Source organism: Buteo buteo, chromosome 3 (genome assembly GCF_964188355.1).
Source record: "Buteo buteo chromosome 3, bButBut1.hap1.1, whole genome shotgun sequence".
NCBI lineage: Eukaryota > Metazoa > Chordata > Aves > Accipitriformes > Accipitridae > Buteo > Buteo buteo.
The window spans coordinates 740271-767791 of record NC_134173.1 but is presented as its reverse complement, the minus strand read 5'-3'; the positions used below and the strand labels follow the sequence as shown (position 1 = coordinate 767791).

Below are 27521 nucleotides of genomic sequence, written 5' to 3'. Positions count from 1 at the left end.
ATGTGGACAGATAACAGTGGCAGAAGGAATTTTAAAACAGGCAGGCTTTCAGGTAGGTTTTATAATTTGCTGTAAACTAGTATGCTGTTATTAAAATCAAAGCACATGTTGATTTTTGTCAATGGAGAATCTGATCATGTTCTTTTGGGAGCTGAATTTTAGTGAAAAATTAGTTTTGTTTCTGACAGTGCAGCAGAATTCTAAAAGACTTAACATAAATATTCCATTGAGAAAATTTTAATCCATTTTGTCTTTCAATAAAAGTCCTCTAATCCTTTTAGGAGGTCTCTGGGGCAAATGAAATTATTTGAAAAATTTTGCTCCTCAAACGAAGTTGTGGAAGTGGTACATTGGGAAGACATATTGTGAAGTAAATTAAACTGTTAGTCACAGAAATCCATCATATATGAGACTACTGTTACGATTATCTTCTCTTAGTTTTGGTTGGGTTTTTTTTTCTCAAGCAAGGTTTTATTTCTTCCTGCTTTCTAGGTATTTTCAGTGGCGTACTCTGCTTACATTCTGAAATGACAAGTACGGGCAGTTCGTTTAACTTACTGTTATTATCTTGTCCTGATAGCTGGAGAATCTTCCCTGCTTATGTTTTCCATAACAACACTGTAGAGAAGTACAATTACCATTTGTATAATAAATGGACTGAATTGATGATTTCCCATTATTGCTTGAAACAAGATAAATCAAAAAGCTGGGACTCGACCTCATCTCTCTCATTGCCCCCAACAGATGCCTTAATCTATAACCAGTTTACCAGAGTATTTATTTTTGCTTTTAGTTTTTGAACATTGAACCTAAGTTAGTAACAAGCACTGATCCGGTGCCACATAATTATTTAGCCCATCTTCATAAGATAATTGCTGCTGATGGTATGTTTGGTATTTTATTGCTGTCTTTTGTATTCAAAACTTTCTATTCCTTTGTTATTTACTTTCTTTCCCAGATTCCCCAAAAGAATTAGAAATCACAAGCATATCTTAACTCCCAGTAACCTATGTTCTTTCCAAGCAGGAGGTGGAGACAAAGAACACAAAATGCTGAGAGGTCTCATAGCTGCTGTTATCCTTCTGCTGGCTTCAGTTCTGTATCTCTGGAAACTCTGTAAAAGATACTCAGATCTGATTTGTACTAGAATGCCCACCTGAAAGATACTTCAGTTTTCTTTCAGAAGCCTTGTATGTCTTGCAAAGCTTTGCAATCTTTACGCACTTATTCTAAATTTCTATTTAAAATAGAAGAAAGGCAAATTAAAATATCCATAAAATACCTTATATTTCATTTCATGTGGAAATTAAGAAAATCACAATCATGACAGAACCTAAGTTCATTGCTTCAATAATGGTCAGCATATGTGTTGATTGACATCCCGACTGAGGGTATCACAAGAATGCAGCTAAATTTTAAACTCATTTTGGACAGTGCCTATCCCCATTTCCCCATTATGGACAATCTTAATTTAAAATGTGACAGTTCTTTTGCAAAATGCTAATATATTTAAATCTAAACTTAAGTGCTGTTTAGAATAAGGATGCTTTTTCTGGTATTGGGCCTTTGCCTTGGTTTTTGTTGCCTTAATGAGAGTCATGTGTTGTTTAAGACATTAGGCAGGTATTAACTTAAAATCCATTGAAGAACAAGTCTATAAAGGGTGTAGATTAACCTAAAGTATGCTGCTTGCTTTTTCAGATAAATGAAATAGTTGTATTAATGTCATTGTTTTATCTTTTAACAGTTCAACGCTCGAAGAGATTTTTCAGAAGTGCAGGGCCAAGACACAGTAGCTTAAAAATAGTGGGATCTGTCATACTTCCAGGTATTTTTCTTTAAACTTAATGTACAGATCTTAGTGAAAATACTGTTTTTACCAAGAAAAGGCCCTTCTTTATCATATCCCTTGTTGTTGAATTGTTTTAAATGGTTTTAAGTGGTTTAATTAATTGCAGTTCTGTACTGGCTTATGTATACTTAATAGGCCATCCCACAGAATGTATTTCTGTCACTGGAATTTATTTTTTATAGATTATTTTATTCTTACTCATAATTTTTATGAAACTGAGATAATTATTTTCTGTAATTGTTATAACAATAACAACGTTCTGTGTACTCTTCCACCTGCCTGTAGGACTCTTGCTTGGAAATACTGCTTTCTTCCACTGTAGGTATTCTGACTTCATCTTACTTGTTATGTACACATAACCTGAAGCTTGAATTTTATGTTATATTCTACAACAAAAATTAAGAAGAGTTAAGAATTAATTGTTTTCTAAGTTAAATCCATCTAACTCCAGAATATATTATTACCCCTTTCTTTTCTCATGAAGCTAAACAATTATTGGAAAATCTGAAAATTAAATTAAAAGACCAGGCTGTTCCTCATTGCCATATATTTACTCATGTTGCTTTTTCTCTAAATGCACATTGCTAGCTTGCTTTTGGTAATGTTCTTCCCCATAGTTTTTTCCGTGTGTGTTTTCCAGTAACAGCTTTACTAGTAGCATATTTAGGAGTGATACTTCTGTTGTTTGGGGGAAAGCTAAGAGACAGCATTTTTTGACCTTTTTTTTTGGTACAGATTCTTAGCATATCAGTTTTTGGCCAAAGGTGAAACAGTTCTGGGAAACAATTTCTTTTTAAAGGTTTCTCTTAGTATTTTATCTTATAATGCTATTTAATGTTAAATAATGGCTCTGAGTGGTCTAAAATTTCATCCTATTAGTGTACTTTTTCTCTCTTCTGATTCTGACCCATGTCTGTAAACATGGCTAGTACTTGAATGGCTGAAGGCAATTTGAAAGTTAGAAGGTGAGATTAAAATGTTTTATCCCAACTCTGTTTCTAAATAATTCAGTATTAATAAAGAATGTTCCCACCTTCTCTGGGACAGACCATTGTAAGTATACTAGATTTGGCTCCAGTGTTCTTTTGAGATGCTGGACAACATCTTTGAGGTTTTTTTCCCCCGAAATTTGGTTAAATACAGTACTGCACTTTTAAAATCCTACAGTTTTAAAATACCTGACATAAATGTTCTTTTTTGGATCTCTATGTAAGGTAAATATTTTTATAATGAAGAGAATATGAACAAATAAGAAAAAACAGCAAAGAACTTTTAATTAAAAGAGTAAGACTTGGAAAGCAAGGAGAATAAGGTTATACCTGATAGATATTTTTTCAACCATTATTTTCTATCAGATACCCTTCTGTATCCTATGATACATGCTTACAAAACTGTCATGGAAGTTTAAAGTGGTGGAACAGAATTTACCATCTTGGCAGGTTTTAATAATAGTGACACCATAATTTTGTTACTTTTTATTATGGAGATGTAATTTTTTTTTTCATATTGCTATAAGACAGAACAAAGCGACCTTGAGGAAATGAAAAACAAAATGTGAAGTGGGAGAGATAAGCAATGTACGCAATTTTGCCCCAATAGACGACTGCTAAAGCCAGTTGGTTAGTAAATTTTGAAAAAAAAGTATTAAGGAAAAAGTGGTGGAAAAAGACTAATCATATTGGCAATTGCATTAACATGTAGAATTCGTATTAATTTTCATGCTTCAGGGTTAAAAAATGAAACTCCACCTGTAAATGACATTTATTTCCATGATATACTACCATACAATTGAAAATAGATACTTTGCTGTTTTCTGCAGTATAAGCTACTGTAAAAAACTGTTTATTAGCTGGGATGGACATACATACTGATCTTAAGACTATCAAAATTCTGAAGTTATTCGTATGTATTAAATGTTATATCTAAGTCTTTATTCTGTTTAAACAACTTAATACTGTAATGTGACTGTAAGTGGCTTTTCATTTTTTAATGAAAGCAAAAAATCATACTTGGAGAGGAGAGAAAACTCTGGTGGCGCTACCACCAGTTGCCATAATGGAAAAGTGAAAACTTTTTCTAAGCACTAATCCTTTCCTGCAACAAATACTTAAACTGTTTTCCACTTGCAGGGAATCAGAAATAGCCAATGGTGAGATAACATTGTGGTCATTTGCTTATTTAATTAAGTTTTAATTATTAGTCAGATTCTCCAAATCACAAGTGTTGTAGTAGCTGTAATGTTTTATATTAGTTGTAGCTTTTCAGTGGCATTAGGGTAGCCTTATACAGAGCATGGTATATTCAAGTTTAGACCTAGAGCTTAAGTACCTAGCATCCCATGCTTCTGAAGAGGACAAATACTTTGCAGAATGTCAGTGGGAAGGAAAATAAAACAAATTGTACACACTGAAATCCTGCATGTTATGGAATTGATTATGACTATATGAGTTGTAGTTTTTAGAAACAATTGAAGATCTAGAAGCACCTGTATGTTACAAATCACATACAAGATGTGCACACCTGCTTTTACTGTGGGAAAAGGCTTAAGTAAATCCTTATCTTACTCAGTTCGCTTCCTATCTCATTATCTCTGAATTAAACAAGAGGTAGTTCACCATTTAGTGAGCTACAACACTAAACCCATTTTAAGCAAGTACATTGTGCACTGGTAAAAGGCAATTGCTAATAGAATGGAGACAGCAAGCTTTTAAGTCTGAGTATCATGGACCAGCATACTGCAAATACACTCTCTCCACGTGTGTGTTGGACATCAGTTGAGACAGAACGCTGCAGAAGCCTGTGTTTGTGAGAACCTACTAAATGACATAATCCATTCAGGAGGATGTTACAGTGCACTGGGTTCATGTTTACACAACCAGATAAGCCTAGAACGAGAAAGAACTCTCTTAATTTTATTTTCTGGAGAAAACAAACCTGCTGTCTATTTGGTATTTCATTTTGATGGTAGAGATAACAGAACCAGTCCCAAAATTAGAACTCCATTCAAGATCGTTGTTGAACCACTGTCTTGAAATTTATGTAGCTCGCTGTTAGGATACCATTGATTAATACTTGATGCTAATGATAATTTTTTTTTCAGTCAAAGTTTATGTCAAGCTGAATCACAACAGTCCACGTATTTTATGTCTGACAAATCATCTGCGAAACTTAGAACTGATTGATCCAATATTCCAGTGGAATGGACCAGCTGGTGGTCTTTCTTCAGGTAAGGATTTATTTTCTTATATGTCCCCCTGCACACTCTCCTCTTCTTCCCCGCTCCCCCCAAAAGCAACGTGAAGGTTATAAAGGTGGGAATGTAAATGGAGAAGTAACTGAGGGTACATTGTGAGTGTTTGCACGTATATCATATAAATTAACTTTCACTTTTCCAAGAGAAAGGGGTGGGATAACCAAACTAAAAAACATTTTCAGGTCTCTGTAGACAATGGTGCCATCTCTAAACAGTGCTAGATGTTGGATGGAACAGAGGCTGAGGATGACATTCTTTGCGGCACTGAGAGAGACAGCGGGGCGCATTCTGCAAGGACAGAATAATAGGATGATGGGTGGTGTGATCCAGCCCAATTGCCTGCTCAGTGACAGGCTACCTTCAGATATGAACTTGCTCAGGGCCTTGACCACTCAAGTTTGGGGAATCTCTTGTCTGTCCTTGGAGATTTTCTGTCTTTTCTGTGCAACCTGTTCCACTTTTTTCTTATTTTCAATCATAATTTCCCTTATTGTAACTTGTCATCATTGCTGCTTGTCCTTTTGTGGTGCACCTCTTAAAAGTACAGGTTATTCTTCCCTGTATCTCCCCTTAGGTAGTGAAGGACTGCAATTCCCTCCTTAGACTTTTCTAGGGTAAAAATCCTGATTTCCTTTGCCTCTTTTTCTATGCTTTAACTCCCTAATCATCGCAGAAACCTTCTTGTTGACTTGTTCCAGTTTGTTAGTATCTGTCTTGTACTGAGGAGTCAAAACAGGGCATAGTGTTCTGGAGTGCCCAAATGAGTGCCAAGTAGGGAGAGAATAAGCACTTCATTTGATCTGCTGGATATACCATTGCTAACGCAGCCCAGTATACAGTTAGCCTTCACTGCTGCAAAAGTGTGCTTCTGATTCATATTCAGTTTTAAATCCACCAGGACTCCCAGGTACTTTTTTGCAGGGCTGCTCCCAGGTCATCTGGTCCCCAGCAGCATATGTTGCTGCTCTTATTCTGTCCCAGGTGAAGGACTTTGCATTTGTCACTGTTGGACTTCATCAGGTTTCTGGCAGGCTGTCTCTCTGGTTGCGCAAGGTCCCACTGAATGGCAGCAATGTCCTGTCGTATATCAGCTCTCCCGCCAAGTTGATGTCTTTTGCATACTGGACAAGAAGGCATTCAGTCCTGTGGTGTAGGTCACTGGTAAAGATGTTAAGCAGTTCTGGTGCTTTTATCAGCCCTGAGGAAAGCCCTTCATAACTGTCTGCTAGGTAGACCAATCTTCAAAATGATGATGCAGACAGTTTTTCACCCATCTTGTATTCCACTCATCTAGTCCATATGTCCATAGTTGGGCTACAAGGATGTGATGAAGTACCATATTGAAATCCTTGCTAAAGACTTTCAGTGTATATGACATCCACTGCTTTCCCTTCATCCTCAGAGGCAGTTATTTAATTCCAGAAGACACTCAGGCTGATCAGCAATGATTTGCCAATGGCAAATTGATGCTGCCTTTTCTCAATCACTGTCTTGTCACTCAAGCATCTGGAGTGACTTCAAGCAGTTCTATCATCTTTGCAGGGCCTGAGGTGAGGATGGCTGAACCGTGTTTCCCTGGGTCGTCTTCCTTGCCTGTTTTAGGATGGATGTATTTTTTGGGTCTTTCTGGTCACTGGGGACCTCATCACCATCAAAATAGACAACGGTCATTAATTAGCTCACTCAGCATCCTCAGATGCATCTCATTCTGGTCTATAAACTTTTATATGTCCAGCTCACTTAAGTCCCTAACACTACACTTCTCTCTCCCTGTAGCATCTCCTCTAAACTCTGGTACAGCCTGGGGCAGGGCTGGCAAGAAGACCTTGCTAGGAATGAGTGAAACAAAGGCGGCATTGCGTGTCTCTAGTGTTTTCAATGTCATTTTCTCACTAGGTCAGTCAGCCCCATTCAGCCTGGGGCCAACATTTTTATTGCCCTTCCTCAGTTGCATGCGTTTCTATTGGCCAGTCACATCATATCTTTATCAATGATTTGGACAAGGGGATCGAGTGCACCCTCAGTAAGTTTGCCAACAACACCAAGTTGGGAGGGAGGGCTGATCTGCTGGAGGGTAGGAAGGCTCTACAGAGGGATCTGGACAGGCTGGATCAATGGGCCAAGGCCAATTGCATGAGGTTCAACAAGGCCGAGTGCCGGGTCCTGCGCTTGGGTCACAACAACCCCATGCAGCGCTACAGGCTTGGGGGAGAGTGGCTGGAAAGCTGCCTGGCAGAAAAGGACCTGGGGGTGCTGGTTGACAGCCGGCTGAATATGAGCCGGCAGTGTGCCCAGGTGGCCAAGGCGGCCAACGGCATCCTGGCCTGTATCAGAAATAGCGTGGCCGGCAGGAGCAGGGAGGTGATTGTTCCCCTGTACTGGGCACTGGTGAGGCCGCACCTCGAGTCCTGTGTTCAGTTTTAGGCCCCTCGCTACAAGAAAGACATTGAGGTGCTGGAGCGTGTCCAGAGAAGGGCAACGAAGTTGGTGAGGGGCCTGGAGCACAAGTCTGATGAGGGGCGGCTGAGGGAACTGGGGTTGTTTAGTCTGGAGAAAAGGAGGCTGAGGGGAGACCTGATCGCTCTCTACAACTACCTGAAAGGAGGGTGTAGTGAGGTGGGTGCTGGTCTCTTTTATTAACTAGTGATAGGATGAGAGGGAATGGCCTCATGTTGCGGCAGGGGAGGTTTAGATTGGATATTAGGAATAATTTCTTTACTGAGAGGGTTGTCAGACATTGGAATCGGCTGCCCAGGGAAGTGGTTGAGTCACCATCCCTGGAGGTATTAAAAAAGCGTGTAGACGAGGTACTCCAGAACATGGTTTAGTGGGCATGGATGGTGGTTGGACTTGATTATCTTGAAGGTCTTTTCCAACCTAAATGATTCTGTGCTTCTATGAAACTGGCAAGGGATCAGCTTCTGGTTAATCTGCTCATGGAGGATTTAAACATTCTTTTTCAGAAGGATGCTGCTAATGAAATCATTGTCCTAATCTGTTAGTATGGCATGAGAACCCCAAATCATTGTTTCTGCATGGAGTATGTTGGGCTACTTCTACTTATGTTATTTTTCTCACATAATAAGGATTGCTTATCTTTCCAAGTCTGAGCAGGGAACCCAAGTTCTGTTTTTTGTTTCCTTTCATGTATGTCTCATTTACCCTTTACTGTAAATTCATTTTTAAAAAGAACAATAAGCATTGTGATGAATTTGTAAACCTGTTTAATCTCTTATTTTAGTTTACAATTTAGATTATGAACAATTCATCCTGAACTTAATCTGATCAGACAGAGGACAACCTCCTGATTCACAATTAACAAAAATTGCCTGTTTCGCTCCTCTGGCTTCTGTTTACTCAAACTGCAGTTTCAACAGTGTAGAACAGAAAACCATGGAGACCTCAGACTTCTTCCAGTTGATGGGTTTAAATCTCTTCAGGCAGATTGCTTCAGATTGCCAAGTTGCTATGCCAACCTTGGTTCAGTAGCAAAAAAGCTATGGTGGCAGGGGTTCTTGGCACTTCGGCAACTTCAGGTGTACTAGAACCAGCAGCAAGTGGGCAAAACCCATTTCAGTAAGAGAAGAAAACTTGTGTTTTCCTGACATGACTTTTATAGGCATGAGAGAGGTTTTAGAAAATTTTTTTTAAAAAAAACGGTAATGAGAGGACTTGAGCTTCAGCCACCACAATTTTGGGTAAATACCACAAAGATGTCTTAGTCTCCTAGGGCTGTTGTGACATTCATTATTTTTTTTTTTTGACTCAAAGAAAGTATAAACAGACAAAAAGCTAAGGTTTCTAGCTCATGAAATGTTTGCTGTATAAAAGAATTTGATCACTTGGTCTCCTTTTAGAATGGGTGTAATCCTCTCCAAGTGGTAAAAATTATCTGGGTTTTGGTGTCACTAGTTAAGTCTTCTAACATCTGTCATAGCAAATCTCCCTAACAGTGGGAAACTAGGATTCATAAACCTTGCTTCATAGATTATTTCATACTTTTTCAGTGTGGTTGTAGGAAAGAAAAGAAAAGAATCCTTTCAGTGGAAATGTAGAACTGTGAATCGAGTTTCAGGAAGTCTAACAAAATACTGCTTCTTGGAATGCTTCAAAATAAATGCAATTATTTAAGCATAAAATCTCTAGGAAGAGAGCCTATCTTTCATTGTACTATCTGTCATAGTTAGAAAAATCAGATTCTCTTTCAGGCACACCAGCCCTTGACACACAACCCAAGAAGGTGTTTTGTGCCCCGAAAGTCTGTCTAGCTATATACATCAAACTTCATGACTACAGTAAAACCTCACAAAGAGCAGTAAACACTTTTCTTTCTGTAGGCATTAAAAAACAGTTCTGTTTTTTTGACAAGCAGCTTTGTTCACAGATAATTCCAGTCCACTTACATGCAGTTGAAAGAGTAATGAAAAATTAAATACTGCACAAAATGTAATTTTAAATCATTACAACTTTAAAATTAGCCAATCATTTTTCCTCATTTAGTATAGTGACTCTTTTGTACTAAGATCTGGAAATGGTACTTTGAAGTTTTTAAACAGCTGTTGGGCTGGTGGGGAATAAGAGGTTTTCAGAATATACTTTAAGTGGAGGATAAAATCTTCAAAATAATTGCTTCTTGTATTCTGGATCTTAAAGTTTTACGGCATAAAGCAGCATTTTTTATGGTGTTCTGAACAGCTAAATAGAACAGAAAAGAGGAAACATTTCAGTCTTCATTTCCAAATGTAAACATTGGAATAGGCCTGTTCTAGTTTGGTGAAGATGAACCTAGGAATTTGGAATTACAGGAAAGTTACTGCTTTTCATACACACTGTCATCTAATATATGCATAGAAGGAGTATTTTTGTCAGAAGATGGTTACTGTCCTTTCATAGGACTGAAAAGTGTACTATAGTTATATAAAACAAAGCAACCAACAAATAACCTGCACTCAACCTCTCAACTACAAGCTAACCCCCAGATATTCTAAAACCTACTATTGGTATATCAAACAGTTCTTCTGTGGAGAGGGAAGGAAAGAGAATCTGAAGAAATATGAAGCTGCTTTTAGATGTGTGTATCTGTATACTCATGCTATCCTTATAACCCATAAATGACTTATACATGTGTCCTGAGAGACTGTCAGAGTCCTGTCTGGACTACAAAACAGTAGGTTTCATTCCTAAGCAGCTTTTCAGGTGAACTCAAGTTTATTATATACCGTGTTAGCTTTTGTTTCTGTACATGTATAATTAATCACTGAATTTACCTATTTGGACATCTTTAGATATTGCATATTTGAATTTGAACATGCTCCGTAGTTTAATATGAAGATTAGAATTTATCTGGATTGATAGCTGTTTCTAAATGTCAGAAAAATCTGTTTCTGAAAAGCCCATTGGCCTGATTCTGCTGTCATTACTTTTGTTTTTAATATATAATTTCAAAATACAGAAGTTGCTTTACTGTAAAACTGGTCTGAATAAGAGGTGGGGTGGGAGGATGGTAAGTAACTTTATTTTTTTGCACTGAAAGAACTGGAAGGAGAATCAATCTGTTGGTTTTAAGTTTAGTAAACAGAAAAATGAAAATATAAGAACACTTAGTTTTAAATTTAATTACACAAGGGTACAGAAACTTAAGGGATTTAGTCTCTGTAATGTAATTCTCACAGGAATAGCTGTTTTGCATCCTTCTAATTCCTGAGGATCCTGGAAAATGGTCTAGCTTCCTCTCTTAGCATGAATTAAAAAAGAACTTCTGTTTTAAATCATGCCAGTTTTCACTGACTCCAGGGAACCTCTGAACTTGATCACATTGCTTTTTGTCCACCATGCATGTGAAATGCCTCCTATGTAATAGTCATATTAAATCATATCATGTAATTCACATCACAAAATGTGATGTGAAATCCTGCTCACCTGTCTTGCTGAACCTGCTGCAGATGAATAACATGGAAAAAATATTAGATTTAAGAAAAGGGTAGATAGCTTAATAACTTTTAAAATTTTGTTTTAAAGCTAACAGTCTGTTTTGTGAACCCAAACTTATCTGAGTAGGCAGTATTGATTCAGATAACCCCACTGGAGCAAGGCATTTTAAGTGCGGTTTCTTTTATAACACTAGGGGGAAAAAAACCCAAAACAACATAACAGGCTCTTGATTTCATGATCCAAAAGGAGATTCTTTACACACAGACATACCATTAAAATAATTAATGGTTACTATGTAAAAATTCTGATCTTTTCTGGTATATGAAGCATTCATTATTCAAGGTAGGATAAAATTCTATAATAAAGTCAGTGACTCAGTCCTTCAGAAGAACACTTTACTTTTCTGTTTCTGCTAATGTACTTTCAAGAAATATTTGTGACCAGATCTCTTCACTGGATTTCCAAGTTTTGTCTTTTGCAGACTTGTTGTCATCTTTGCAGTTCAGTAATGCATTTTGTAAGTATAGCAAAGCTGTCTGTGATATATCTTAAAGGTGCTCTGGCTATCCAGTCAAGTAACGGTGTTGTTGCTTTTGGCCCACACAGGGCAGTTGCATATGCTAAAGATCAGAACTATAGTTCTTAAATCTATGCTGTTTTTCTGACAATATTAATCCGATAGCTATTCCAGCATACAGTAGCAAATGACATTCTAGTTTATAGACTTAACATCCTGAGTAGTTCATCATCAGATTAAAAACCCCTTCATCACCCAAAAAATGAGACAGTGTGCCGTTAATGTGAGAGCCTAGGCTGATACAGAATCCCAAACCATTCTTGTCAAAGAATTTGCACTTTCAGTCTTTTTAATAGTACTCTTTTTTACCAGCACTTGATATTTTTTTTTAAACACAGTGATATATATGACAAAATTAAGTTAATTAAAAGCTTAAATGGTTTCTTGAGGAACTAAGTTGTGCTACACCTTCCTGCCAAGTATGTAAAAAGATGCACTTCAATCAGGCTTTTTTTTTTTTTTCCCCAATATCTTTCTTAGAATCACATACCAGGAAAATCAGCATGCATCTACAGTAACATGTTAGTTTGAATAGGAGTGTGACTTTGAACTGAATTGCTTGATTGTACCCACTTACCACATTCTGTTTGGACCATGCTCTGGTGTTTGAGTGCACAAAATGGATTCATTTTGGATGAAGCTAATTGGAAAGGTTTGCTTTGAGAAATAATGCGTGCTTGACCTGTAAAACCAGATTAGGACTGGTCTGAAGTAAAAGCCCTAAGATGTGTGTAGTATACATTTCATGTCCTTAGCATCGATTTTTTTCAGTCTAAAAATATGCTGGTTTTGCACCACACTAATTGTCTAAGCTTCCATCATCTACATAAAAGGTCTAAATTATTTAGGATGTTAAAAAGATTTTTTTTTTTGGCATCTGAAAATAGAAACAAAAATCCATTCTCAAAATATTTTATCAAAGTGAGTATTTTACCTTGAGATCTATTACAATTGACTCTAATCTAGTGATTCCCATGGTTTCCTTTGACAGCAGGATCGGCTGCATGTTACTATTTACTATTTGAGAAACCCATATCTATATTGTTCCTGCCTGAGGACTTTTTAAGTCAGGAAAGGACTCATCAACTGTCATCATGTAACCCCCATGCAGGCTACTTGGGACAACTCTATGGCTCATTATCAGTGCCCAAATCTGACCTTAAGCAGTTCTTTCCTTTCTCTTTAAAAACCTAGTTAAAGAGCCATGCTCATGATTTGTCCTTTGAAGTAGGATCCTACTTCCTCTCTGCCTTGAACTGAAGACTTGTGTTAAGACTTTGGCCACCGTAACAATGCATATCTTTCCACACAGAAGGATTATTTTACTATCCTAAACATATACATGATTCTTATTTTGGCATACACATATAATTTTTGTGGAAGGTCTGTTATACAGTACTTGCTTAACTTGAACTTCCTGTCTTGCCTACTTTGAAGTTTACTGCCTGTTAAACACCACCAGCAGCTAATTCATGAGGCAGTTCCTGAAGACTGAAAGGTTAGTAGTCAGTTTAACTATATAGAGGTATAAAAAGAGATTATTTGCCCCCTTTGTCCTTTTTTTCTGGGAGTTCTTTGCTCTTGGAAGTGTTATTGGAGAAAACTACATGTCTGAGATCAAATAGAAACAGGTTTCTAGGACTGCTTTGTCAACCAATACTTAAAAAACACAGCAGCAATAAGGCATATTTGTGTAATGCTGACCTGAGTAACACCTGGTCAGCTTCAGTTTCCGAGTCCTATGCCTTCAGCTGTATCCATAATATTATTTTGTGCACAGCTTAAGAGTAAATAACCATTTGGACCCTTACTTTCTGCACTTTATCATGACGACAACTAAATTTATTTCATTATTGTCTTTACTAGAAAACAGCAGTGTGCAAATATCACCAACAGGAACTTTAATATTGAGACACTTCAACCTGAGTGGAGTTTACACTTGTTCCATTGTTTATAAGCTAACAGCAATGCAACCTGATAAAAACCTCATAATAAAATATCTTATTTATGGTAAGTTACCAATCCAGGTAAATGTGTTGTTGCCTTGAAGAAGTTTTATTTTTAAAAATATGTGTTGCTATTTTAAAATAAGTAGGCTTATTTAGAATTTAATTTGCAGAGACAAAGACATTCTGTTTCTCTGGGAAATTGTTTTTAATATGAGTTGCTACCAGGCAGTTCATTTAATGTCATTTACAGAGCCTTAAATGAAGCTCAGTGGCTGACTGAGGAACTTACGAATACAGTTCTTTTTTAAAGAAACATAAAACATAATGAAATGTAACAAATTGAATAGGCAGTAATCCTTAATAACATTAAAATAGTATAATTTTAAACTGAATTATTCTTTGAGATTAATTTAGCACAGCCATATAGATTTATTTCACACATATTAATGCCTTAATTATTGCCTGATTGTGTTTTTTAAGTACCTATCATTTAATGTAATATTTGTAGCTTATTCTTTCCTATTCTGATTACATTTCCTTCTGTCAGCAGGTAAAAAGTCTTTGATAAAGTGAAAGATTGTAAAAGCAACGTCATTTATTGATTACTAGCTCTCCTTTTCTTCTTTAAAGGATATTTTATTCTTGTGGAGATGTAGGCAAGAGCTCCTATTGCCTTCAGCAGGAACTACGTCTGATCTTGAATTTAAAATGCGTACCAGTGCTCATTTAGAAACATCTTAGAGCACAATAACATAAATTAATCTCTGATGTAAATTAATTTTACTTTGGCACAGCAGCCTTCATACAGAATAACCATGACTTCTAGCAGCTGGCTTGCTTGACAGAACTGGAAAGGAAAAAGTTTCTTTTAAACAGTTTTGATGGAAAAGGTTACAGTTTTCAGTAATGCAGACTTAAATCCTTCAATAAGGATCAAATCTGAATGTTAACATACAAAATTCAAGCTTCATAAATACATACAAAAAAAAGCTGGAATATGCAGCAGCAAGGGAAGAGAAATGGGGAAGGCAAAAGTAAGGTAGAGGATCTAATGAGCTTTCTTGATTGGTTACCATATTTTGGATGTTCTGCTGCTTCTTTCAGCTGGTTTGGTTTCTATTCCTTCGTTATTTCTTCCCTGCCACCCCTTTCTCATTTCTGTGATTATACCCACACCATGACCCCTGTTCTTCATTCTTTTATTCCTGTTTTCTATTTAACATTGTGCTCTGTTGATCTGCAGCTTTGGGTAAGTAGAGTGGTTATCATAAAATAACTAGAAACACGCATTTTATGCTACATTGGCATATTTGTAAAAGATGCCCAGGTGTGCATTTAGCTTTGCAGTAAAGGTGAAATAGCTGATCCATCCATAAAAGTAAATTTCATACCTACATGGAAGCTTTTTCAGTTACTTCTGCTCACAGAGTAGGAATTCCTGTTCATCTTAACTAGTTCATCTTCTATTGATCTCTAGGGAAGAAGATTCAGTTTTTAAGCCCTTCAAAATACTTCTGTGATAGTTGACTAAAAAATATGTAACATACTACTGTAACTGGCCATAATTTGTGAGATGAAATACTGTGCCACCTACTAAAGGGTATTTTGAATGCTTCTTAACCTTAGTGTGCATATTCTTCATCCCTTTATGGTAATCTCCTGTTGGTTTAAAAATTTTAAAATTGCAACAATAAAGAGTAAGACTTACTGACAGATATAAGTAAGAATGTTGACTTGTAAAAATCTCTTAAGTGTTTCCAACTGGCACAACATACGCTATTATATCATTAAAAATTCTCTGGGGGTACAAAATAGGTTTTGTTTATAAATTAAGTATTTAAATTGGCAATTTTATTTTCTAATATACAAATTACTTTTCTTCTTCTTACTTCATATATGTTCCTCATCATCTTTGACATTTTTTTCCCTGCAGCTTATTCTGATCCTAAAATTTACTATGAGTTCACAGCCCAGTATCACACAGGCCCCTGCAACAGTTCTCATAACGCTTCTTTTGAGAAAGCATTGCTTCAGATACTAAGCAAACTTGTTGCTGAACTATCTTGTGAGGTTACATTAATTAAGTCAGAATGCCATCATGTAAAAATGCAGAGAGGAGGTCTACAGAATGAAATCTTCTTTACATTTTCAGGTAAAAATCTGCTTTGCTTTTAAAGAACGGCTAGAATTTTTATAGTTAATGGAATGTATTTACTGCTTATAAAGTTTCTTGATTAGAAAAATGCTTCAAAGTATTGCATGTGAAATTCATGTCAATAGCAAAAAGATAGTTGATCTACTCAAAAGTGTGCATTTTACATTATTTCAGAAGAGCTTTAGAACATTTTATAGCTGTGGATAGATCAATATATTTTTAATTTCATGTCATAATGTCATAAAACATTATCATGTCCCTTGTTGCACACTAACATAGGAAGGAAAGTGATACAGTGCATTCTGTAACTCCCCAGATTACCTTCATCTAGTCACCTACAACAAGTGTATAAATGACTCCATGAATGTGCCTTGGTCTTTATAATCAGCTTCCAAATGACAGACTAAGGCTGAATGTCCAATTTTCAAGAACTAAAGTTAAATGAGATGAACTTCAGTACTTGTCCTTCTTTAAGTGGCAACAATAAAAGAGTGAGACTTCATAATTTTCCATTTCTTTTAAGACAAAAGGAGCCTAAAGGAGACCTGGGCAAAACTGAGTTGCCAGAAATACCGAGTTGGCTTAATTTAAAGCAAACCATTAGGTGGCTTGGGAAGATGTTACCAAATTATGGGATATTTAAGGATTCTTACTGAGTGTGACTATGTATTGCAATAATTATAAAACTTTGTATCTGATTTTTGGGTGTGTTGATACATAAATGAGTTTATATATAAATGAAGACCTCACAGTGCCTTAGTTACTTATCCTCCTTTGATAAAGTTTAGTTATTAAAAATACATTTTCACTTTAACATGAATTTGTTTTCATAAAACATTGCCATTAACAGCTTTTCACTGAAGGCATTAACTGTGGAAATCTCAGTGTCATGTCAATCCAAACAAGGTTGTTCCTTGTTCTTGAGACTTGTTCTCAGAATATTCCTCCTGAGCACTGAAACCATATGAAAAGAAAGCGTCAACTCCTTTATGCTGCGAGTGAGGTCTGAAGGAACATGTAAAACAGTCCCAATATATGTTCAGTTAACATGAAGTACTTTGTTAAGAGATATCTAAAACCCAAATAGATGCAATTTATAATTGTTGAGCTGAATCTACATAAGAACATCTGCAGTATTTTCTTGGACTTACTGTTCCTAGTTATTTCAGGTCTAAAAAGGCCATTGTTTTCATGTGTTGTATTAGATTAGTCACGATGTATCAAGACATGCACTTTGGAAAGATCCCTTTCTGAACAAAGTATATCAATTATGCTTCATTTTCCATGTTCCAATTTTAATTTTCTTGAAAATTAAATATAGTTGCTTATAAAAACAATGAAACTATTAGCCAGTTGTGTTTCTCTGAAAACTATTTGTAGTGGATAGCATTACGTATCTGAAGTCTCATTACTGATAGTGTAGTTAGTTAACTCTAAGGTTATTGAGACTACATAAATGAGATTTAGCCAATGCCCAGGCTTTATAGAATATTTGAGCATTAGGAGGAGAAATTCTCCAGTTAGAGATTTAGGTGGATGTAAACTTTGATATGGCCTAGCGGTAAACTACACATTCTGAAGTAGCTTGAAGTCTTAGAAAGTACTTTTTGACTTCTAAGTAGCATTTGGTGTTTCAGAATTACTTCTGTGATAGAGGTATTTAAAGCTTATCATATAAGGAGTTAAATTCACATGTTAACAGATAATTTTATCTTTAATATGGCAGCTTACTCTAATGTCAGTTCTGGAGAACAGTCCAGCAGCTTAGTTAACTGTTTCCCAGGCCTTCACCACAACATGTTAGTACTAGTCAGTTGATAAGAAATGTGGACCCGTGCAAATGGATTACTACAACGTAACTACGCTTTTTCTTCAGTCCATACTTGAAGTTTTCCTTTGGTTCTACGTGTCATAGGCATTCCTATGAGAATCTAAAGGGTTGTGTGGGTGAGGCTCTGGAACTGATGTGTTTGTGCAGGGAGGGGAGCAGGGAAAATGTTTAAAAGCACTAGATATTGCCCTGATTGATTGTTCTTGAGAGAAAACTTGAGTCCGTTGCAGAAATAGTCAGAAGCCTGAACTGTTAGGGTTCCTGGATGACTGTTTTAAAACCTGAGTCTTCATAAAACCACAATGGCAGGCAGGTAATTAGAGAGTAGCTTATTTCTTTTGAAAGGATTCAGATATTTATAAATCTGGGAAGAGTCCAGAATTATACATTTCCTTGCCATTAGAATTTACAAATAAATGACAGTTCCCATAAGATATTTAAGTATACTGAAAATTATACATAGATGTGTAATATCTATAAGAGGACAAGCTCTGTGATTTCTTTAAAACATTGCAAGTTAGACATGTGAAATATGGTAAAATGTCCTAAATACTTGCATCAGAACTGACTAGAATCTTAAATGAGTAAATAAAAAAATGTCAATTTTGTTGACCTTGTTCTTCTATAAACAGATTGTGTTTTGTTACAGTTGCTTCCTTAGACAGAGAAAAACACAACAGACTATGTCAGCAAAGTGCTTGTGATGCAACTCGTAGACTAAACAAGGTATGGTAGATGGAAGAATAAAAAGGCAACTAACATAATAAGCTACTCTCGCAATAAAGTATAACAACATAAAAAATGAAACATACTTTGTTTAGTAAATTAATAAATTGATATAAAAGTTTTAGTGGATATATAATTTGTATCAGTTAAAATATTCTATTGCTGTTTGGCAATATTGCTAATATTCTATTGCCATTATGGATAAGGCAGATCATGCTATCAGTCGATATTAAAGACAGTACATTAAGAGTATGAAAAGCGGCAAGACAATTGGGAAACTTTGAACATGTGCTATCTTATAAATATTAGATGTGCTGTTTCGCAATGGGAGTGCCTTTCCATCGCTTCAAAGTGACTTTATTATTGATCTGGCAGAATTTTAGCTTTTGAAGGCATTTGGCTTTTACAGCAGAGAACCAGAAGCCAGAGTCTTGCTTACTAGGTTAACTGTTAATTCAGAGGTTCTTAAGGGAGAAAGGGGAAGGGAAGTACAGAAGGAATACCAATAGCAGGTATGCAAATCATGCTTCAGGATTCCAGTGGAAGGGTGAGGGGGTCTAAAATAACATTGTGCTCATTAAGCAGCTTCCCTTCTGCCCACTGAAAAATACCCCTAAATTTGTGGGGAAAGCTCATGATCAAAGTTCATCTTTTTCATACAGCCAAGAGGATCAAATTAAGAGAGCATGAGTAAATGTGGTTTTGCCAATTTGTGTGTGTACTGAACCTTGCAAGCCTATTAAAGGATTTTTTTTGCTTTGCTTTTTCTTTTTAGCTTTCTATATATAATTAATCCCTGTATACAAATGAAGCACTGTCTGGATATGAAACATTGATACTTTTTACTGTTAGACTTTGTCAGATTGCTAATGGGTCTATTTCTGTTACAAATTTTATATATCTTAGCCAGTTAGAAGTCACATTTTTAATTTTAACTACTGTGGAAGACACTTCATAAAAGATGGTCCAAAATTCCAGGGAAAATAAAGGATTTTTAAAAATAAACATTGCCTTTGGCTAGGGAGTTGGAGTAGATGGGATGGAATAGAGCTCCCTTGTATCCTAACGTTTCTGTGATTCTGTGGTGCTGATTCTGCACTGACTGAAAGGAATGTTTTTCCTAGCTAGGATTGTATTTGTGCAAATCTTTTTGAGTAAGGGAGTTAAGTCTTCTGTGATTATATTTGATTGATATAATAATAACAATAATCCCCTTGTTTAACTTGGCCTCAGGATACCTTTGGCATTTTCTTTTTATTGAACAGAAATAGCTAATAAAGATGAAAAGTATGTCTGAAATGTAAGTGGACCTACATAAGAGTATATGTAGATGGGAAAGCTGCAAGTCTATTGATGTTGGCCTACAGATGTCTAATGTAGGCAAAATTGCTATGGATTAGCTTTTAAAGTTCTATTTGTATACTTCTGAACACTTTAAAAGACAGTGCATGCATTGATCAATGTTTATCTATATTAAAACCAACATATCCAAGAATATCAGATAGTCCTGTTTCCATTCAGCTACAATCAAAAGGTTTAGTGATATATCCTTTAGATCTTAATCCTAACTCATACTTAACATTCTTTTGTCTTGTATTCTGATCTCTTTCCATCAAAGATTCTGAAAAAATACTATTTGTTTCAATTTAGGCAAAACACCTTATAGAGAGATTTTTTAAGCAACAAGTGGAAGTTAGCAGGAAAAGTTCTGAACCGTTGCCTGAAATATACTACATTGAGGGTACTCTGCAAATGGTATGGGTTGATCGCTGCTATCCAGGATATGGAATGAATGCTCTAACACATCCAGACTGTCCAGAGTGTTGTGGTAAGTGACAAATTCATTTATCTTACAAAGTACTAAGTAGTGCGACAATGTTTTTTGTTCTGATTGAACTCAGTACTTTGCTACTTAAGTTTATAAAATTGTTACGCCATAGTGTTTTGGGCTGTGATCCTGTCAAGTCTGTCAAGGTAACCAGTACTACATCAGGTTCGTACTCTCATAAAAACCTTGTTGATTTAGATTTTAAGCCAGACCCACAATTTCTATGGACTGATTTAAATTAACCTGAATCAGATTAAGTTCAGACCTCTAGATAGCAGTAGGGTTTTTTGGAATTAGCACAGAAAATCTGTAATCTGACAAGGTATGTTTCAAGTGCTGTTTTACAGTGAGAGAAACAAGACAATTATTTTTGTTCTTAAATTTATAAAAGGGGGCATAATAATGCAATGCTTTCATCTAAATACAAACTTAAATGCTACATCCCAGATCTGAAAGTAAGAATAAAAGATAAAATAATCACTCTGTATAGCTTTGCAAAATAAATTTATAAATAGCTGTGATCCATTTGGAAGAATAAGGAAAGAGGGGGGAATGAATTCTGGTAATCCTATTTTTGTCAATCCTCATACTAAAATGAGTGATACTACCCTCCTTAGATGCTAAGGAGTAGATCAGTATTTTAAAGAGTGGTTCTGCCAGATTGCATTTTGCCCAAGAAAAGGTTAGTCGTATGATTCCCAAATATTGAGCCTGAAGTCTCAAGGGAACAATGGAAGCAAGACACATAGAGAATAAGTCTGTAGTCAAGCTTTTGACAGAGCTGATTCCCTACAGACCTAGAAATGGTGAAAGAAAACACTGGATTACATATTGAATGACAGTTTACAGAATGGAATACACTTTTGTGATGGGTTGACCCTGGTTAGATGCCAGATGCCCACCAAAGCTGCTCTACCACTGCCCTCCTCAGCTGGACAGGGGAGAGAAAATAGAATGAAAGGCTCGTGGGTTGAGATAAGGATGGGGAGAGATCACTCACCAGTTACCGTCACGGGCAAAACAGACCCAACTTTGGGAAATTAGTTTCATTTATTACCAATCAAACCAGAGCAGGGTAATGAGAAGTAAAACCAAATCTTAAACCACCTTCACCTCACCCCTCCCTTCTTCCTGGGCACAGCTTCACTCCTGGATTGTCTACCCCCACCCAAGCAGTGCAGGGGGATAGGGCATGGGGGTCATGGTCAGTTCATCACACCTCGTCTCTGCTGCTCCTTACTCCTCAGGGGGAGGACTCTTCACTTGTTCCCTGCTCCACCGTGGGGTCCCTCCCACAGGAGACAGTCCTCCACAAACTTCTCCAACATGGGTCCCTTCCACAGCGTGCAGTCCTTTAGGAGCAAACTGCTCCAGTGTTGCTCCCCTGTGGGGCCACAGGTCCTGCCAGGAGCCTGCTCCAGCGTGGGCTTCCCACGGGGTCTCAGCCTTCTTTGGGCACCCCCTGCTCTGGCGTGGAGTCCTCCATGGGCTGCAGGTGGAGATCTCTCCATTGTGGACCTCCCTGGGCTGCAGGGGAATCTCTGCTCTGGTGCCTGGAGCACCTCCTCCCCCTCCTTCTCTGACCTGGGGGTCTGCAGGGTTGTTTCTCTTACATATTGTCACTCCTCTCTCTAGCTGCAGTTTCTGTGCTGCTGCAACTTTTTCCCCTTCTTAAATATGTTATCCCAGAGGCTCTACCACTGTTGCTGATGGGCTTGGCCTTGGCCAGCAGCGGGTCCGTCTTGCAGCCGGCTGGCATTGGCACTGTCGGACATAGGGGAAGCTTCTAGCAGCTTCTTGCAGAAGCCACCCCTGTAGCCCCCCCATGCTATCAAAACCTTACCACACAAACCCAATACAACTTTGAAAAGCAATAATAAAAATATGAAAGAAGATAGAGACAACTCTAAAGTTGCAGGATGTGCAAAATGTTTCCACATGTGATTGTTTTTTCCAACTCATTGCCTTCATCAGAAGGAACTTACAATTTTTGGTCCATGTCTTCCAGCAAACAGTGACAAGGATCTGGATGGGATATATATAATATCAAATTTATTAATTTATTTTAATACAGAATATTGTTGTACATGATTTCAAGGTAAGGTACATGCAAATCAAGTTTAGAAAAGCATGTCTTTAGTATGATTTGTTTTGTACAGACAGCTTTGTTTTGGGCTTTCCCCCAGCATATCTGACTCCATTCTAAACTAATTTGTATTCCTTTTTTCTTCAAAACACAACTTTCATTTTAGCTCTGGTGGCTGTTTCACATAATTTGTAAAAAACAATACTGTTTTCATAGCTGCCATGCTCCTTTGCCTCCTGCACTAGACAGAAACACTACATAGCCGTATACCAGTGTCAGCCCAAGAGGCTGATCACTGTTCAGATGGGATCGTAACAGACACCACTTTAGCAGATACAGGGGAAAACTTTCACACCTGAGGTACTCAAGAATCTGAAACAGTTGGCCCTGAAACTTGACCAATTACTACTTCCCATAGTTGAGGATGTCATTCTGTCAGCATGCTCAAACATATATTCTTTTCCTTAGTTGACCTCTTGGTAAAATCAGTAATTACCTTTCCCAGAATCCAAACCACCGTATCATAGGCAGTAGAATTGAAAGGGTCCTCTGCTTATCATTCTACCTCAAGGCAAGATAGGAGCTTCAGTTATTCCTGACAGATGTATCCTGCATAATCTTTAAAACCTCAGAAGACTACATATATTTCCTTGGGAGTCTAACTCAGTACTGCACATCCTCACCCCTGGAAAGCTTTTTTCCTAAGATATTTATGTAATTTCCCTTGAGGTAGTTTATACCTGTTACTTCTTGTTTTGTCTTCATAAATCTGGAAATGTTTCTATTAACTTATCTTTGAAATAGCTTTTGTATATCCTAGAAGACTCTGACCATTTTCTTCTTCTGATATTGTCTTCATTGAACTAAACCACCTCAAGTTCAGTCTTGTTGGTCATGTTTGATAGACCTCGTTCAGCCTGTTTACTGTCCATTATAGGTTCTCTACATTTATTTTCAATGCCTCAAACTTCATGTAGTAGTTCTCAAGAGACCATACCAATATGGGAGAATTAGTTGTGATTTGCTAAAATCCCTGGATTGGTTACTTATAGGGAAAATATTTATTTTCTGTTTATCTTTGTTAGTGGGGTAGCTTTTTCCAAAACATGCACTTACTCATAGAAGCATTTTGATAAATACATTTCATGGCAGCACAGCAGAGTTCAACTTCTTGGGTTACCCAAGTTTCCCTTGTAGTTGCAGGAACTAGGTCCTGTAATCTAGTTATAACAGTTTTAAGGTCCATTTTAGAACTATTAGGGAGTTTTGGTCTCTTTAGCTACTCTTGTTGTATAATTAGAAGATCAAGCTTTCAATCTACATTAATTAATGAAAAGTTCATACTTATTTGCCCTGATGGGGAGAATGCCTTTTAGCTTAAGTAGTTGTTTTTTTTTGGTCTCCTGTTTTATAATCAGAACAAGTCAATTACTTTCTATCTGCTTTTGTAATAGTTTGCATTCAGCAAACCTGTATCTTGCATGCCCTTTTTTGAGTTTAGTATTCTTGCTCAGGGGTGACTAGAATTTAACATGGTATTTGAGATGAGCTCTTACCAGTGCCTTTTACATCAATAGTGCTTTTCTTCTGGGCCTAAGAACCTCTCTCTCAAATGATCTAACAGTAACAAGCTTCCCCTTTTCATTGTGACTGATTGTGCTCACAGTCCTCTTTAATGAAACAAATATACAGGCCTTTCTTATTATTTCTTCCTGCCTATTTAAAGCTTGTCCTTATTCACAGCTTCTACAAGTTTTGTTGTCAGCATAGTCCATTGGGAATTTTTCTGATAATTATGTTAGTGGAAAGATTTAGTAAAGTGTGTTTAAGGGCAAGCTCATGAGTAATCCCTTTAGCAATTTCTCTCCAACTCTTATTTCCCTTTTAAGCATCATTCAGTAGTCTTTTTTCTAAATTTAATTCTAACTGTAGTCTTCTGTAGTTTATTACATTTGTATGTACTGCTGTATGAGGTGCTTTCAAATTAATTACATGTTTATCTTCACTGTAAAACAACATTGGGTTGTATTACTTTCCACTTACCTGCATGTGTTTCAGCATTCATTCATGAAATCTTTACATAGTATAGAAGTCTGATCAGCTGTTCTGTGGTTTCTTGGACTTTTTTTTCCTTTTCTGAAAAATTTATAATACATTTCTTAGCAGTCATAGGTTAGCACCAGTCATAGGGTATCACTGCAGATAAATTGCAAACCTCAGATTATCATCTGTGTTACCCTTTAATGGGCCAGTTCTATTTTGGAACATGGAAACAGATGTTACTCAGACTTTCTAATTTAAGTACATTAAACTTTGAATAGTCCAACTGTTTCTAGTCTCTGGGTCTTGATAAGGATATGACAGAATGGGAGAGGTTATGGACTAGGCCTAAGAACATGGAGAAATAAAAAAACTATCCATATTCTCTGCAGGTTTCATAAACAAATCTACTCTATTTTTACTTCTCATACAGCAAAATAGCTGGATGTTCAGTTATACCTGTTCTCTTTCCTCTATTTTTAGAGTATCTGGTTTCATGTAGTTTTCTAGTAGTTTTGGTTCCTCCATGCTGTTGTGCATTCTCTGTGAACAATACATCATTTATTTTCCATTGCCATCACATAATTTGTGCACTAAGCATAACCCTTTCACTTACTGCATCATCTACCAATCTAAATCTCCTGTATTAGAACTTGCATTCATTTCCTTCCCAATGCTTCTGTCTCATGTTCTTTTATATCATACTATATCCTCATTTGTTTTTTCCCCCTCTGCTGTTGTATTAGAATGGCATTAAATACTGAGGTATTGTCACCCTCTACTCCCATATTCTAGTCTAAATCTTTCTGAATTAGTCCATTAAACATGTTAACCTGATTAGTCACTGTGTGATGTATCTATCTTCAGAGAAATCTTGGTAGAAAACACTGGTGGTAAAACATATCAAAATTTTGTTCATCTGGTACCAGATAAAGGTTCTGCCTGAGGCTTTACTGAGTGATTTTGTAGAGGCAATGACTTAAAGACACAGAGTTAGTGCTGATTAATAATTCTGTTTAGTCTTCTGCCTCTGTAGAGCAGTCTTGAATAAACAGAATTGATGAGTACAACCATCTTAGAAATTATTTCATACGGTTTTATCTTAATTTTAATGTTTTTCTGCTTTTAAAGCCCTATTTTATATTAAATCACATTATTCCAGGATAAGTTAATTAAATATTTTGACAACAGCTACATGAGGTATGATCCACCATTAAATTTTACTTAACATATGCAGTTAAGTCACTTCTGTGTCATCAAAATTTCTAAATATAATTTTTCTGCTTTATAAATCATTTTATTTTGGGAGTTTTTTTTAATCAGATGCAGCTGTGAGATTAATAGAGTACAAAGTGTTCTATGTTTCTCAGGGCTTCTCTGGAGAGACAATTTGATATCATACCCTGTACTAGCTTTATGAAATATTTTTTGTCATGTATTATTCTGCAGAGCTTGATTTCTGTGGTATTTTTAGTAGACTAGATACTGAATAGTCAGTTCTAATTCGGTTTTCTTAATTTCTTCAAATCAGTATGGTGATTGTTTATACTACTGAAACATAGTAACTTGAATAATGTATTTCCTTTTGAACTTTCAAGAGAATATTGTAATACTCCTAAATATCAGAAAAGAGTACAAAATACTAGTTAGCTTATAGGATACAAGAACAAATTAAGACATTATGTGCATTTCATGAGAGAATATTTTGCTAAGATGTTTATACTTTCAAAGTGAAGGTACACCAATAGGAGTTTTCCATTAGTGAAAAGATTGAAACAAGTTAAGTTTACCACTTAAAGAAACTTTCCAGCAGCTGGGTAAATAAGCTACAGGTCCCTACTTTCAGATTCCTTTCTCTTTTTCATGCTTTTTGCTAGACAGCAAACAGATGACACTTCTGAGAAATAAACTTTTATCCCATTGTAAGAGAAGTCTACCTTGCTCCAATTAAATAAACTGAAAATTCTGAAGGATTTACTAGAAGTGTGCCTATAATCTTCAATAAAAAGAGTAGAATTATTCCCCTGGTACACAAGATGATTGATTTTCCAGACAGAAAGTTTGGAAATGCCTTTAGTTACATGTTTTTGTAAAGGTTTCTCTTTCCCATAAAGCCATCTTGGTCTGCCTATACTAATGTACAAGAAAGGCAAGGTTTTGACATCATCTGCAGAGGACTCCTCTCACATTTCATAAGAGCTCTAACTCTTCTTCAGTCACTAGCAGTGGCAAAAAATGCTAGGCAAGCTAATAACAGCCACTGGGGATCAAGTGAATCCTGCCAGCCTCAACAAATGAAGATAAACCAAACCAAATACTGAAAATCCTGCTGCAGGTTTGTGCAGTAGTGACTAAGAAGTCATTATTAATCCAGGCAAAACCCAATAACCAGGTAAGCACTGACCCTGCAAAAGGATGGTCTCAATTACCTTTGCATACTGAATACTAATGCTGTTAATTAAAGAGCTATCCTAAAGAAAGGCTACCATTGCCAAATTGAAGTATGATTCAGGACAGTCAGAACCAAATAGCTCAAATTCTCCTTTTTTCTGTCAAGAGCATAATGCTGAGTTAAGTCTTTTGTGATGAAGTCATTCTGCAGATGACTGTACAGACATCATCAAATAGCATAACATGACCTAACAGAAAAAAAAAAATCATTCAGAATACTTGTTCTGCATCACACACTGATTTCTGGTTTGCTATATTATTTTTGCACTACTTAATAATTATCTGAGCTTAGATTTCAGCTTTATTTTGTCTTGTATTACTTATACAAGCAGCTATACCAGTTTATTTAAAACATTATTGGATATAGGCCATATTAAAATGTAATTGATGGACATATCCCCTGTAAGTAGATGGAGTGAAAAGGGGTGAAGAGAAAAATATGGTGTAATAAATAGATGATGTATAATATATATACAATTTTTTCATCATCAACTAGCAGAATGCTGGAAAAAAACTGATGTTTTTTCAAATAGATAAAGATGCATTCTAAACATTTCAAATGTAAATATTTTATCACTTAAATTCCACATTTTGTCCTTTATTTTTTTTTTGTCCATAGTTATATGCAGCCCAGGATCATACAATCCTAGTAATGGAATTCACTGTCTTCGGTGCGACAGCAGTTTGATATATGGAGCAACAAAGTGCTAACAGCTGAGGGATTTGCACTCTTGCAATAGCTCTTACATATTTTAATGTGATAATATTAATAAATATTTTTAAAATGTGTACAGCTTGTTTTGGTAATATCAATAGAATGCAATGATTAATCAGCACATTGG

The 27521-nt window shown here is 36.4% G+C and overlaps 1 protein-coding gene across 1 annotated transcript; it reads left to right on the top strand.

Moving 5' to 3' along the window:
• Nucleotides 1-27390, top strand: ZPBP (zona pellucida binding protein). Its single transcript, XM_075024264.1, has 9 exons — nt 1-52; nt 1748-1828; nt 2138-2170; nt 4953-5078; nt 13480-13623; nt 15496-15714; nt 18198-18274; nt 19925-20102; nt 27299-27390. The coding sequence occupies exons 1-9, from the start codon at nt 1-3 to the stop codon at nt 27388-27390; spliced, it is 1002 nt and encodes a 333-aa protein (XP_074880365.1).
• The last annotated feature ends 131 nt before the right edge of the window (nt 27391-27521 follow it).

What these genes read in the sequence shown, in the direction of transcription:
- ZPBP (XM_075024264.1), top strand. Translation starts at nt 1, where the DNA reads ATGTGGACAGATAACAGTGGCAGAAGGAATTTTAAAACAGGCAGGCTT. An exon ending in AATAAAATATCTTATTTATG is followed by an intron (nt 13,624 to 15,495) that starts GTAAGTTACCAA and finishes TTTTCCCTGCAG; the next exon opens with CTTATTCTGATCCTAAAATT. An exon ending in AGACTGTCCAGAGTGTTGTG is followed by an intron (nt 20,103 to 27,298) that starts GTAAGTGACAAA and finishes TTTTGTCCATAG; the next exon opens with TTATATGCAGCCCAGGATCA.